This window comes from Eucyclogobius newberryi, unplaced genomic scaffold (assembly GCF_026437365.1).
Source record: "Eucyclogobius newberryi isolate DKJ021-1_F unplaced genomic scaffold, fEucNew1.0.hap1 SCAF_9, whole genome shotgun sequence".
Classification (NCBI taxonomy): Eukaryota; Metazoa; Chordata; class Actinopteri; order Gobiiformes; family Gobiidae; genus Eucyclogobius; species Eucyclogobius newberryi.
In genome coordinates this window covers 25,971,379-25,985,573 of record NW_027316532.1, presented here as the reverse complement: position 1 = coordinate 25,985,573, position 14,195 = coordinate 25,971,379, and the positions used below count along the sequence as shown (strand labels likewise).

Below are 14,195 nucleotides of genomic sequence, written 5' to 3'. Positions count from 1 at the left end.
GTTTGATTTCAGTCTATTTTCCTGTCTTGATTTTTTTCATATTTATATTCTCTTGTTATTCCTGAACCTTTTAATTTCCAACAACGTTGCAACAATGAAATTGCTCTTATTTGATGTTAAATCCTTCACGTCTGCGCGCTGTGCTGTACATTTCCTGCAGGTGTCATGCACCTGCCACCCCTGTCTCTTTGTTTTATGTGGAATCACAAACACCCAGAGCACATTTTTGCCCATTTCACTTTATTTATAAAAATAACATGCATGCATGAAACATTTACTTTCAAGAGTAGACAGACTTTGTCCATGCATTTACGCCACGTGACGTTTTCGTGGCTCAGTCAATATTTATTTTCTTTTACAATTTACACATACAGCAGGTCATACAAAACACGCAAATATAAATAGACGAATAAAGTTTTCAAATAACAGAAATTAACAATGAACCCAAGACTCATGTACAAAGAATTGTAACGCCCAGTGCATTGTGGGTCAGCACAGTCACGAGAGCAGAGAGTCTATGTGGAAGCTCCGCGTCTTGCTGGGCATCCCCGGGACTGCTGCTGAGTGATGGATATGTGTATGTCCCGGCTCAAAAAACGGTTCTGACAGGTAGTTAAAGTTCAGAGCGCATGGCAGGACGTGAGGGGCTCCTGGGGGCCAATAAAGCCGTGCCCCGTAATTCCCAGCATCTGTCTCCTCCCTGCGCGTAAAGGGTGTGCTGAGGATGCTGTCAATAGCGAAGGAGCTGGAGAACTTCACCCGGTCCTCCTGCTCCGCGCCCGGGAGGAGGATGCGCTTCGACTCCTCGTCGGTCCTGTCTGGAGAGTCCTGCTCTTTGTTTGGCCTCTTGGCGATGCGCTTCCTCCTGCGTCTGAACACGCCGTCTGCAAAAGTGTATTCGCTGTGTGGGTTGAGCATCCAGTAGTTGTCTTTCCCCCAGGGTCTGGACGGGTCTCGCAGCACTTTGAGGAAGCAGTCATTGAGGGACAGGTTGTGGCGCACGGAGTTTCTCCAGCCCGTGTAGCTGCCGCGGAAGAAGGGAAACTTCTTCATCAGAAAGTCATTGATTTCAGCCAGAGTGAGGCGGCCGCTGCCGGAGTCCCTGATGGCCATGGCGATCAGGGCGATGTAAGAGTAAGGAGGCTTTGGTCGTCTCGTGTAGGGCTTTCCCTTGCCAACATCTCCACCTTGAATGATGACAGGTGCCGGGCTGTTGGCGACGCAGTCCCCGTCTGACCCCAGTTCATCTCCGGACAGTGGAGACGGCACTCTTCCCTCCACATCCAGAGGCATCTCCAGCGGCTTGTGTGCAAAGTGGTGAGCGGAGAAAACTTCAAGCTTCATTTCCCTCAAATGACAGGGATGGGATTTCCTGCAGCAGATGAACAGGTGTCCCAGGAGAATGTGCACCGCGAGCTTCAGTGTGCGTCTGTCTCTCGAGACACGCGCTTCGCCATAATATAACGCCTCACTGGGGTCGGCCCACTCTCAGGGGCGGGGCTTCCACGTGAATCCATTGCGGCAATGAGTGATAGTAGTATATGTTTACTTTTGGAGCTACCATGACACGCAACTTCAGAGGAAAAAAACAGTGAGGCGAGAGAGGGCAGGTATGAGCTGGTGTTTGTCTCTATTCTTTTCACGCTTTTATTTGACATGAAAGCATTTCCAAGGCACTGTCATAACTCTCAGATCCAAACCACAATAAACAACTTCAATTTCTAAAATAATTTCTAATAAATAATAGGCCTATGAATAAGCCCTTCTTTTCAAACCAAATTATTTTTTCAAACTGAAAATTGGACTGTTGCGCATGGAGCTTGTGTGTAATGTTATAAATGCCGCATTCCCCTTTTGAAGTGGCATCTTGATTTTGATAAGATGGAACGAGGAAGTAACAACACAAGCGTCGAGGAACAACAACAGCACAAATGAACCTTCAGGACAAGAAATGTCCTGAAGCGTGAGGTCGATGTTAGTTCAAAAGGGACTATTGCACCTGCGCACGCGCACTGTGCACGCGCCCTTCTCATACCTTCTCAGCAGGTAATGGACACTGACAAAGGGACTATTTTGCCCCATGGAAATCTGCTCATGGGCAGACATTTATTTATTTAGTTATTTCAGGGACAGTGCATATTAATACACATTTCTGTAAATATGCCAGAATTGGCCAAAAGGCTATTTTTCATCCGTAGTCCCAGATGCTGTTACAGTAACCTCTTTTTCCATTTAATTAGGTACAAATGCTGATCTTTGCTTCGATGAGTGCATGTTGTTGTTGTTGTTGTTGTTGTTGTGGTGGTGGTGGTGGTGTTCTTGGGCAAGACTTTTTACCTTCCTTGCCTAAAAGTTGTGGTTGGATGGAGGCTGATGGTGGAGATTGGCAGCTTCACTTCCGTCAGTCCCAGGGCAGCTGTGGCGCCAGTAGCTTATACCACCACCAGGGCTGGAGTGAATGAGTAATGCAATGTATCTTTAGAAAAATATACATTGCTAGTAGACAATCTTTTGGTATGAATATTTATTTACGTAAACAATAATTAATCTTCTGTTGTAAACATGCTTTTTAAATCGTTTGGACATGGTCCAATACAGGCTAATAATCAAATTGTCACTGCAGGTACTGTCCCTTTGACTAAAAAGTACACAGTCCTTTTCTCACACTAGGACACAACATAAAAGTGTGTTTGGCATCCCAAGTAGTTGTATTTGTCACCAAACTGTTATCGCTTAATTATCACCTTGTGCTGATTAGAGACCAGACTTGTACTGGAATGATTCAGCGTACATGTGAGAAAGTGTCAGGATTTCAAGGCTAAATGGGTTAATTATGTGTTTGTACCTGTTGCATGCACAAACTAAAGTGCAAAGATGAGTCATTAGAACAAATCTGGAGAATGTGTCTGAGACTGAAATATAATTATCTCATTGTCGTGGAGCCTGTCAACCTGAGTTTTAGCACATTAAACACTGTGATGGTGAAACAAAATGGTTAACTTTAAAACTAGGTATTTACTCAGTAAGAAACATCATTAAGAGAAAATACATAAGTACAATTTGCTGGACAAAAACACCTGCCCTAATTTCTTGAGAATCTTTTGAATAGAGATAGAGCATGTGCCATGTTGAATAGATGCATTACCTGTAACTCTGTAACTAACGCCTGTGACACTGTAAGTCAAGTTTATTTGTAGAACACATTTAAAACATCCACGGCTGCTCAAAGTGCTATACATCAGAATCAGATTTTTTTTTTTTATTGTCATTGTCAGTAAAACACAAAACGCAACACAAAACACTGAATAATACAAAATAGCATGCAGTGTAAAGGGCAGTAGTTAAGCAGTTAAAACAATCACATTTCAAAAGAAGTTTAACATGCAACCCAATAAACTATAACAACCTTGAGCCAAAGAGAAATAATAAGTGGGACAAAAGTGCATTTTGGTAAACACTGGTGTAACTGTAGAATATTATACAAAAAAAACAAAACATCTACCGGTACATTGTATTCAAAGGTCATCAAACTCTCATGAATGAAACTGCAACTTTACAAAGTCGTATGTTCGCAGCAGGAGCAAAGGCTTTTGTTCAAAACTCAGGAGGCCGACTGCTGCGAGCTGAGAACTGCAGCAGTATTATTACCACAACACCACGACACTTGTACAAGTACACAATGAGGATTTTTCCCATTTTCTTGGCTGTGGCTGCTTTTTCCACCGTGCATTTTGCGATTGGCCTGTATTTGATTTCAGCTCCGTTGCCAAAGTGGGCCCTGCGCACCTGTGCCACTGTGAATGGCAGCACACCTGTTCAGCTTTACTTCCCCACAATTTGAAATCAACAAAAAGTCAATTTCCCACAGCAATCCATTGAGTGACGCACATTGTCACTCAAAAGATATTTAGATCACATCCACTATAAATACTTTGTGCTATTTGAGAAGCTTCAGGTTCTGTGGAACATTATTGTCATAGTTTTAAATGCGAGGTTGGCGAGTTTGCGAGATTGGCTTATGTAACCTATTATTGAGCGTCTTCTCTAATCTGCTGCTGTTTGTTCCCCGTACCTGTGAAGATTTCGCTGTAAGCCTGGTTGAGATCTCTTTTAAGTGCTGACACGAGTGGAATTTGAGTCATGCGAATATGGGTGAATCCTTAACTGCTCCAAAAATAACCACACCTCCGCAGTGGTCTGTGCTGCTCACACGCGAGCCCTGGTCTTGCATGTCTGCGGATGACTTCTTACCGGCATCTCATCTGTGTTTTGCCTTTCTTTCTTAGTGAGTGAAGGGTGCCCGGCTCTCAGGGCTCTGTGTAAACAAAAAAAGTGTATGCAGTGTGTGTGTGTGTGTGTGTGCGTGTGTGTGTGTGTGTACGTGTATGTGTGTGTGTACATGTCCCAGCCAAGAGGAGCGGCAACAAGAGGAGCTGCGTTGCTAGCATTCCCAAAATTCCCTGCTGCAGATTGAGGCTTTGACAGGGGCTGATAGTAGTCATGCTTCATGCTTCATTTGGACTCACAGGTAGAAGCTGCAAAGTGTCAAGCAACAAACGCAGACATACCACATTCATTTGGCCCGTTCCTGGTAGAATGGAGACGGCAAATAGGTGTTTCCCTGTCTGATCAAGTAGGTGTTTCCCTGTCTGATGCCACTTTAGATGCGAAAGATGTCGCAGCTTTGGCAAAGTAGAAGATGTTGAACACATTCCATCTAGTTTATTCTCGAGCTGTGATTACTGTAATTACATGACAATGCTGCCCGCTAAATGTTTGTAGTTTGCTTTGTTTTGACTCTTTTGTATCATACCTTTGTGTTGTGGAACATAAATGGTGAAGGGGAAGGAACCTACTGTATGTAATTATCGGCGCACCTGAACATCAAGTACTGACAACAACACACAAGTTCCAAGCAAACCAAGCATCCTTTAGATCAAATCTCCCCGTATACAATACTGAAATAAAAGGCATTATTAAGAGGTTTTTTGTTTGACAGATCACTTAACGGGCCTTAAGTGTAAATGTAAAATAAAATACTGCCATAATGTAGTGATGTTATGTATATTAACACTTGCATGTGTATGTCATGGTTGCTGCTTCTTTTTACATCGCAATCAATAGGTTTAATTGAATTTGCTTCTGTTGAAATAGTGGTATATGATGTCTAATTTTCAGGAATGTGAAAAGCACACTGACAAATAGAGTGGAGTGAGTGGTGTGAATTTCCCTCCTCTGTGTTAGTATTAATATGTGAACTCTGATTTAAGATAAGATAAGATAAGATAAGATATTCCTTTATTGTCCCACATGGGGAAATTTCATTGGTGCAACGCAGGTAGATCCAGAGGTAGATACAGAAGAACAGATCACTTATAGGAAGTCTGAAAAACACTTTCAGTAGAAGATCTCCTATAAATAAATAAAAACTCCCATAGACAAATAAATAAATAAATACCATTGCATGTGATCCCGACAGTAATAAAGCTGCATATCCTGGAGTCAGTTGGCTGCATCACATTGTTATTTTGGGCTCTGCTGCATTCTTACCTGAGGTGCTCACTCAGTGCCAGGCCTACAAGAGAGAAAATAGACACATGCACGTAAACGAAGCCAGAAGAGAGAGGTATAATTAAAGTTATTAAGTGAAGAGGTGAAGTGCAGGTGAAGCGCTGGTGAAAGACAGCATGGCACTGCCAGGGCAGGCCCACATGTGATGTCATTCTGGGTCCCCCTTATTGCACTAATGCATTCATATGTTTTAAAATGATAATGATGCGTGTACTTTGTACTAAGTCGGCTTCACAGCACATTATTTTAATTTCCTTATGACTCTAAAACAATATGTCTATCATTATTATTATTATAGGAAACATATCATGTAATTATGAGATTTTACCATTTTATAATAGTGTTTCCTCATAATTAATTTACTCAAAGAATGATTCATGCATTTCTGAGTAATCATTCATTGTCCTGCATTTGAGGCTTGAGTGCTCAGAAATATTCTGCTTTCACTTACCCCCATCCCCTAAAAATAGACTCCAGGTCATACATGACCCCCCTCCCCTCACACACACACACACACACACACACACACACTCACTCACGCACACTCACGCGCACGCACGCACACACACTCACGCGCACGCACGCACGCACACACTCACGCGCACGCACGCACACACACACACACACACACACACACACACACACACACACATACACACACACACACTCACGCACACACACACACACACACACAACCACTCACGCACACACACACACACACACACAACCACTCACGCACACACACACACACACACACACACATACACACGCACACACACACACACATACACACACACACGCACGCACGCACGCACGCACACACACACACATACACACACACACTCACGCACGCACGCACACACACACACACACACACACACTCACGCACACACACACGCACACACACACACACTCACGCACACACTCGTGCACACACACACACGCACTCACACACACACACACATACACACACACGCACACGCACACGCGCACACACACACACACACACATACACACACACGCACACGCACACGCGCACACACACACACACACACACATACGCACGCACGCACACACACACACACACACACACACACACACACACACACACACACACACCACAACAACAACAACAATATATGAAAATCTGCTGCTTGGTGAAATATCACTATGAACTATGTTATCAGAAAGTATGATATTTCTTCTTTAAAATCAATGTGTGGATGTTGTTTGCCCTTTTTCTTGTCTGGGCTTGAAGAAGTATTAAGTACATTTTATTTGTGAAAAAAGTTAAGAAACAGTGCATTTAATGTCACTTATTCTGTTGTGACCGTTCTAATGTTCCAGTCTTAGGGCTGGCACAATGAGTACTCCACTTGCCCTAATATGTCTGTAATTGTATTCTATTACCTGCTGAATACAACAGTTTTATTAGCAGTTCTATCAGGCTTCACACGCTAGAGCAGTTTGCATGTGAAGCCGGGGAGTGTGGAGATGGGAGAAAAAGAAGCAATGATTGATCTGAGCCATAGACACCTTTATGTTATCGCTGCGGCTGATAGCGCTTACCTCCATTGAGCAGTGCTGCAGGCTGTTTTTGTGTAAGCATAAACATAGGCCAAATCAGTACCTGCACTGCACTGTTTACCTGGCAGCCGTTCAGCCCCTTTCTGTCTAAACTTGAAATAGGATCCAAACACTCTACTCACGCATAGTGGTTTGCACGAGATGCCTCTTAACCTACCGCAAGGCTCCGCGCAGGGCTATTTTTGCACCGTCTGAACCCCGGCTGCCACTCCTACTTCTTTGATTGAGAGGTGGAACATCTCGCCTGGGGGACTTGAATACGAACATCGTGCTAAGTTTGAGCCGTTACCATGGAGTCAACCCGAAGACATGCCAAACAAACAGTTTGCTGATTGATAACATTAGTCTGTGGGCTATATTTAGATCATAATTTTCTCACAACACAAATAACAGTTTTCAAAAAACTTTCCCAGGATTACAATTTATGGACTTAATGGACAACATATATTAAATCTTGTGACATTTATTACATTTTGCATTGCAGAGTGCCAAAACCTGGCACACGGTAGTGAGGATTGCAGTCACTTTGCCATGGTGACTAATCATTATTTAAACTTGTTTTTGGCATTTTATGAGCTCACATTCATTTATTTATTTTAATTAGAAGCTGTGTGATTTGAGAGCTATAATATATAATGCTTCCACTCGGAGGCGTCTGTACGTAATGAGCCGTTAAATGTAATTTGACTTCCGTGATTTTAGAGACACTTTATTCTAAGTTGTTCATGGCAACAAACCCAGTCTTTCTAATCTCTGTATGTATACAAAGGTACACTATGCAACTTTTCTGGTATTTGCCTCCTGTTTATCTCCATGGCGGTGTTATTACTTTGCCTGGTAGGGCATTGAACTGAAATCTATCTTGCATTTATTCAATTACAGGAGTTTTTATTTTATTCAAAAACATGCATTCTTAAATTGAGAGCGACACCTCTCCACAGATCTGACCTGTAGCTTGGTTTGGTGACAACACCTGCTTGTCTTCAAAGAAATAGATAAGTTTAATGCCATACTGCGAAACTTTTCAGACAAAGCAATAACATCTTTATAGAGAAAAGCAGGTGGCACACATTACATAGTGCACCTTTAATCAAATTATTGTTGTGTTGCCAGCTAAAGAGCACGTTTGCAGTTAATTACATAAACAAGGAGAATCAGAATTATTTTTATATAAATAAATGCATAAAAAGTTTTCTCAAAAACTTTCTCCAAATCCAGAAAATCCTTTCCATTACTCATATGGGGCCAGGGCCGGCCCAAGCCTTCAGGGGGCCCTAAGCGAAAACATTTTTGGGGGCCCCTCACCACGTCATCAGAATCAGTTTTATTGCCATTGTCAGTGAACAATTCACATATGGGAACTTTCTTCAACGCAAACAAAGCACCAAAACTCCAGGGCATCCGTTTGCCAGTTAGTTTATTCTCAACACCTCACAAGCTCAAATATTGATAACTTAATTCCCACAATGCAACTTGGTATTCCGCTGACATCACCTCTACTCCCTGTACAAATAACACACATCCCAGATATGTTTTTGGGCGTATTTGTGGGCGTTAAGGGTCGACAGCCACATTAGCAGTTTAAATTAATGAACAGGGGGGGGGGGGGGTCTGGGGGCCCTCCCCCTGAAATTTTCAGACCTTTTTTGGGTCTTCTGCTGCATTTTAATGTGGTCCAGCCGCCTAAAGTAAGAGTAAAATGTTGAGGTTGTAATGCTATAAAATGATGATGTGATGAAACTGTGCCAGGAGAAAATGACTAAAGCCAGTTATTAATACATTAGTGTACTTAATTACTCAATACAATATTGGCTATGAAAAATAATTATGATCAAATTAATTCATTTTAACTGAAAATGTAAAAGTAATAGTTATCCTTACTAATGTATCTTTTACTGCTCCCAACTGTTCCTTCTTGCTAAAGTAGAAAAAGCTTCAGTTGTAGTCATCTGGACTCAGTTTGAAAAAATAGACGTTTCGACTCTCATCCAAGAGTCATTGTCAATAAAAGAATTTAGATCGAGAACTCCGATATTAATACTGTTCTGTGGTAAGACCCGCCCATTGGGAGGAGCCTTCCTGAAGTAGAAAGAGTTGTTTGTTTCAACAGAAACTCCCCCCTTGTATCTACCGAGCTAGCCTATTCAGAATCTTAATGGGCTATTAGAATCCTCTTTGTCTTTGTGAGACCCTTGCTAAAGTGACAAAACAAGTTATATTAAATTAAACAAATGGCATAAGCATTGCTTGATTAACAATTAACACTGATAAAACAAACATGTTATTCCCAGAGAATGAACAGAACGAGGAGTGAAGGTCCAAACCTAGCTTTAGTGAAGAGACTGCGTTTCTGCAACTTTGCCACTTTTATATAAAAATATATAGTATTATTCTATAACAGACGTAATTATAATATGTCTGGTTATTTTTCACTATCAATTTATTATAATTTATAACAAATAGTCTAATGATGCTTTTTAAATAAATTGAAATGTTTTATTGCTCTATTAAAAGTTGATTACAATATGAATGTTTGTTCTGATCAGAACATCACACACTGGACTCCTGCATGAAACAATGCTGCGATGTGATTGGCTGATGGACCTTACGTGCATAAACCTTTACGTTCCTCTTATTCCACTTTAAGAAGTCAAAGTAAAACAGACATCACGAGTCACGATTGATCTCACACATGGTGATGTGAGAGAGAGGGACGCAAACTCAAACCTGCTCATCTCTAACTGCACAGGGGCCCGGGACAGGGGCCCGGGACAGGGGCCCGGGACAGGGGCCCGGGACAGGGGCCGCACACTGTTCACTCCAAAGTTTCACGTCAGAGGTTCTGGACGAGACGGCGCTCGTCCGGACCGGATCTCCGCCTCTTAGTGACCGGGGCATAGACGCCCCTCCCCGGCCTCACCTGCAGCTGACACTACCAGGCTGGTGTAAATGTTAAGCTTATTATCTTTCATTCAGACATATTGTGCGCGGGGCAGAGCTCTCGTCTCCTCCAGCCTGAGCGAACTAACGTGACAGAATCGTGTTGTTTCAAACAGTAGCATTAACCGTCTCTTTGTAAGACAAGTTCAATACTTGGAGAGTGTTGTTGAGTTTGCAGTTTCTTTACATCGTCAAGAAGTTTCTTCTTTCGTTTTTCGGCATCGGGGGGATATATTCTTCTGGACATGAGAACCACGTTCTTTTGTGTTTATGTTTTGCTCTCATTCTGCTCGCGCACAATGAAGTTGCCCAATCAGCGCAGGTCTGGTGCCTTGGTTGCCAGATTGTCATTTCAAATAAATGCGGTTTGTGTGTTATGTTACCACTGTGTGCGCTACCGCGCTGTGTGTGTGCGCTGCCGCGCAATCAGCGCTACTACACTAGTGGCGCACGCTGCGCTTGCACTTCGCATAAGACGGGTTGCCAGATTGGGGGCCCTATTAACGCCTCGGGGGCCTACGCGGCTGCTTAGTTTGCTTATAGGCTGGGCCGGCCCTGTATGGGGCTCATTATAAACGCGTTGCCTTTGCTTAAGGGCAGATGTTAGTGTTTGTGGAAGAAGCTATTAGATATTGATCTGCTGATAATTTACGTGGAGTGAACATGATTAAGAAACGGAAGTGTGATTGGAAATAAGCTTTAACCTCCAGCTGGTGCGGCTCGGTTTTGGCATTGATCTATTATACAAACAATGGCACTAAAGCCCACTGCACCATAAAAGTTTATAATTCAGTCAGTGCACATGTCTAACACTGGTCTTTGACTTACCATTATTTGTGTTTAAATGTATTGATTACTCAAATTAATTCATTGTGAGAATAACCCAAACAAGTCCATTTTGTCAGGCAAGACATGATGTTCCACACTTTTGTTGGTCATTGAATAATAATGCTTAAAAAGTAGGCTACTATTGGTCTGCAGTCCTTTTTGTGTTCCGACCAAAGACAAGCCTATGTCAGTTCAGGACAGCCCTTGGCAGATACTGGTTTGAGTCCTTTGTGCTCTAGTTTTCAGTTAGACTAGATCCACGGGTAAATGGACTTGTGTGTTTGCAGATGCCCATGAACAGGTCAGGCACAGCCAGGTGTGAAGCTAACGGAGCATTTTGTGGCAAAAGAAGAATGATCTTTCAGAGATGTGCCTCTGTCATATACCAGCTCTCTGATCTGAAAGGAGTTATGAGAAAACAGGCAGTTACTATTTCTACTGCTACACGCCTGACCATGCATCTATCCAAACAAAGGTCTTGAACCCAGCCCTTGCGTGCCTCTCCTACTCAGACATCTGATTAATTATAGTGTGGCCGTTAAGGCAAAGAAAAACTAGCTGATGAAAAGTCAGCGAGTCTGCAGGCTCAACCTGCCCCAACAGCCTCATGCGTGTTAGCTTGTAAAAGCGGAGCCCCGCCCCCTGCCCCCCACCTACTCCCGCCTGTGCTCCGGGCCCATTCGTGCAGACGAGGTAAAACATCTCTGTAGCTGTCACACAGCCCTGCAGGTGGGCCCGCGTGCTCAGGTGGATAATATCACTGTTACTATAGACAGTGTTTGGGTTAGCTGAAAACACTTTTCACAGCAGCAGCAAAACAAAGTGCTTTGCAGTGCGTGATAAAGCGGGAGCTGCTCCCAACAAATTAACCTGTGGAAACACTTTGGCCTCTCACGAAACACATACATGCCAGCTCCGCCTTTCCAGTCCAAATTTATACACTATTCCTCAGGGATTCTTTTTATACAATTTGCAGAGATTAAGAGAGTTTGCTGTTATGTAATCCAGCTAATGATTAATATTAACTAAAAACATATGGGATAAATCCTTTAATGACACATGCGAATAATCATCCTTGTGTTCATGCTCGCAGTCACTCTGTTTCTAATCTGCATGCTCTTGTGCAATACACTTTATAAATTGTCTTCCTTTAAACACAAGTGGCATAAAGAGCTTGCATGTGCTCAGGGCTAACTCTGTACTGGCTTCCATAAACAGATCGCTCAGGTGGTCCATGTGTGAGAGGGGGGCCACTGCTACTAACAGATGCTGTCATCATAAAACTCTACATCTTCATCTTTAGAGCTCCTGCTGTCTGCGTAAAAAATACCACATCATCTTTGCGGTGTGAAAGTTTAATGTAAATAATATAGATCCATTTAGTGAACTTTACTGTATCTTTATTGTTAAGGTGGAGATAAGATTAACTTTTCAACCCCGAGAGTGGAAACATGGCGTGAGCGAGTTCTTTTAAAGGGATAACATTTTATTTTATTAACTCAATCCAATGCGTTTAACCTCACGTCATCCCTCACACTCCTACTCTAACTTGGTATTATGTCTCTTGTTTACATGAGTTTATAATGTAAGCTATTCAAGTCCGTGCCACGCCAGAACTGCCCATTTTCCTTGACGAAAAACACATTCCTTACATCCACCTGCATACGTACGCCGAGATAATCTGTTGTTTCAAAGCAGGTGAAGGATCATATGAACAATACAAGGCACCTCATGTTTAGATAGCCTTTTACATACCTTGGAGGATTTGGTGGCAGGCCAGATATGTTTTGACGCGATGCTGTGGCTGCACCACCAGCATCTTATCAGCTGGACACAAATGATTCTAAACTTTGATGGTTTATGTATCGTGAGTGGCTGATCATCTGTCATTCAAAGCCTGGACATTTACAGAACAAGCCCAAACCTTTTTGTGCCATTAACGTGCCTGTGTTTGTCTGCAGAAGGATTAGCATGAAATATGAGGAAACCGTGACTGACAGTGTCTTACTGCAAGGGCTGTCCTAGTGTTTCACAATGCTCCGTAGTGTCAGGTAATCACCATGAGTCACAGTTGAGTGTGTGCCATCGCGTGTGTGCCAAGCTCTTGAGGTTATGTGTGTATGAAGGGGTGCTAATGACAACGGATTCTTCTCAAATGTTGTTTGGACAGATATGGCACCGGGATCACCAGATACAGGGGCTTCCCTTCTTAGGCAAAAAACAACCATTTACTTGTATTTATTTAGTCCTTGTTTTGGAGTGGGATTCGGTCTGATGATTCACTTATAACACCGCGCAATGTTAAACCACATGGATTTTTGTCTGTGGCTAACATATTGGACAAGTTTCTGTTATTGTTTTTGGTCGACATTGCAAGTCGCTGACGGCAGCTCTAAAAATAACAGCAAACCCATTATTATGGCTTTAACCTAAAGCCCCCCTCTCCTCCACTCCCTCCTTGTAGCCCTGTTTAGCACTTGTGCTGCTTTACAGTGTACATGTTTGCAGCAGTGTGCTGTCTCTACAGTTTGTTTAAATGTCTCATCTCTCAAAGATTTGGACAACCTGATAGCATTGAATCTTTATTGATCTTAAGTGAGGGTACTTCACACCACATAAAACACTTCTGAGTTAACCACTGCATTTTGACATTTTGGAAGTGCTAACTGATGGCAACATCATAAAAAATGTACTCTTATCCCATACTTAAGTCATAGTCAAAGGATCGAAACTATTAAAATGAATGTTCTGGAAATCTCTGTGTAAAATCTGTGTTCACAACATGGAAAGTGCTTTTACCCATGTTCTAACATTGTATCTTCATTTAAAAAGAAATATTAGATGCCAAAGTAAAGGTACTTATGTTTAAAAGCGTATAAGAATACAAATACTTAAAACAATACAAATAATGTGTATTTATTCTTCAAACTGGTTTGCGCATGATCATGATTTTGTACAAAACATCACCAACCAAAGATTTAATTTTTAGATAACAAAAGGTATATACGTTTTTATCAGATTGTAAAATGAAATAAAAAGCTTTGATATGCTGAAGTAGTCATTTGACTTCGAGAAACAGAAGTTATTATAACCAAGACATTAAACCAAGCAATGACTACTTAAACCCTCCGAAAGGCATTTAAATCAGAACTTTCAAGGGAAGAACATCTAAATTATATAAATGCATGAATAATGTAGACCGCCATTCTACTAAATGTATAAAAAGTAAATGGGAACGATAAGTAAAAATATTAAAATGATCACATTTC

General features: G+C 42.1%; 2 protein-coding genes across 2 annotated transcripts in view; one reads left to right on the top strand and one right to left on the bottom strand.

The window, feature by feature from the left end:
- The window catches only part of psmg4 (proteasome (prosome, macropain) assembly chaperone 4), a 238,259-nt gene that overhangs the window by 123,619 nt on the left and 100,445 nt on the right, over nt 1-14,195 (top strand). The gene's annotated exons all lie outside the window — the stretch shown is intronic.
- Nucleotides 222-1,439, bottom strand: foxq1b (forkhead box Q1b). Its single transcript, XM_072439114.1, has one exon. The coding sequence runs from the start codon at nt 1,342-1,344 to the stop codon at nt 499-501; it is 846 nt and encodes a 281-aa protein (XP_072295215.1). The 5' UTR covers nt 1,345-1,439; the 3' UTR covers nt 222-498.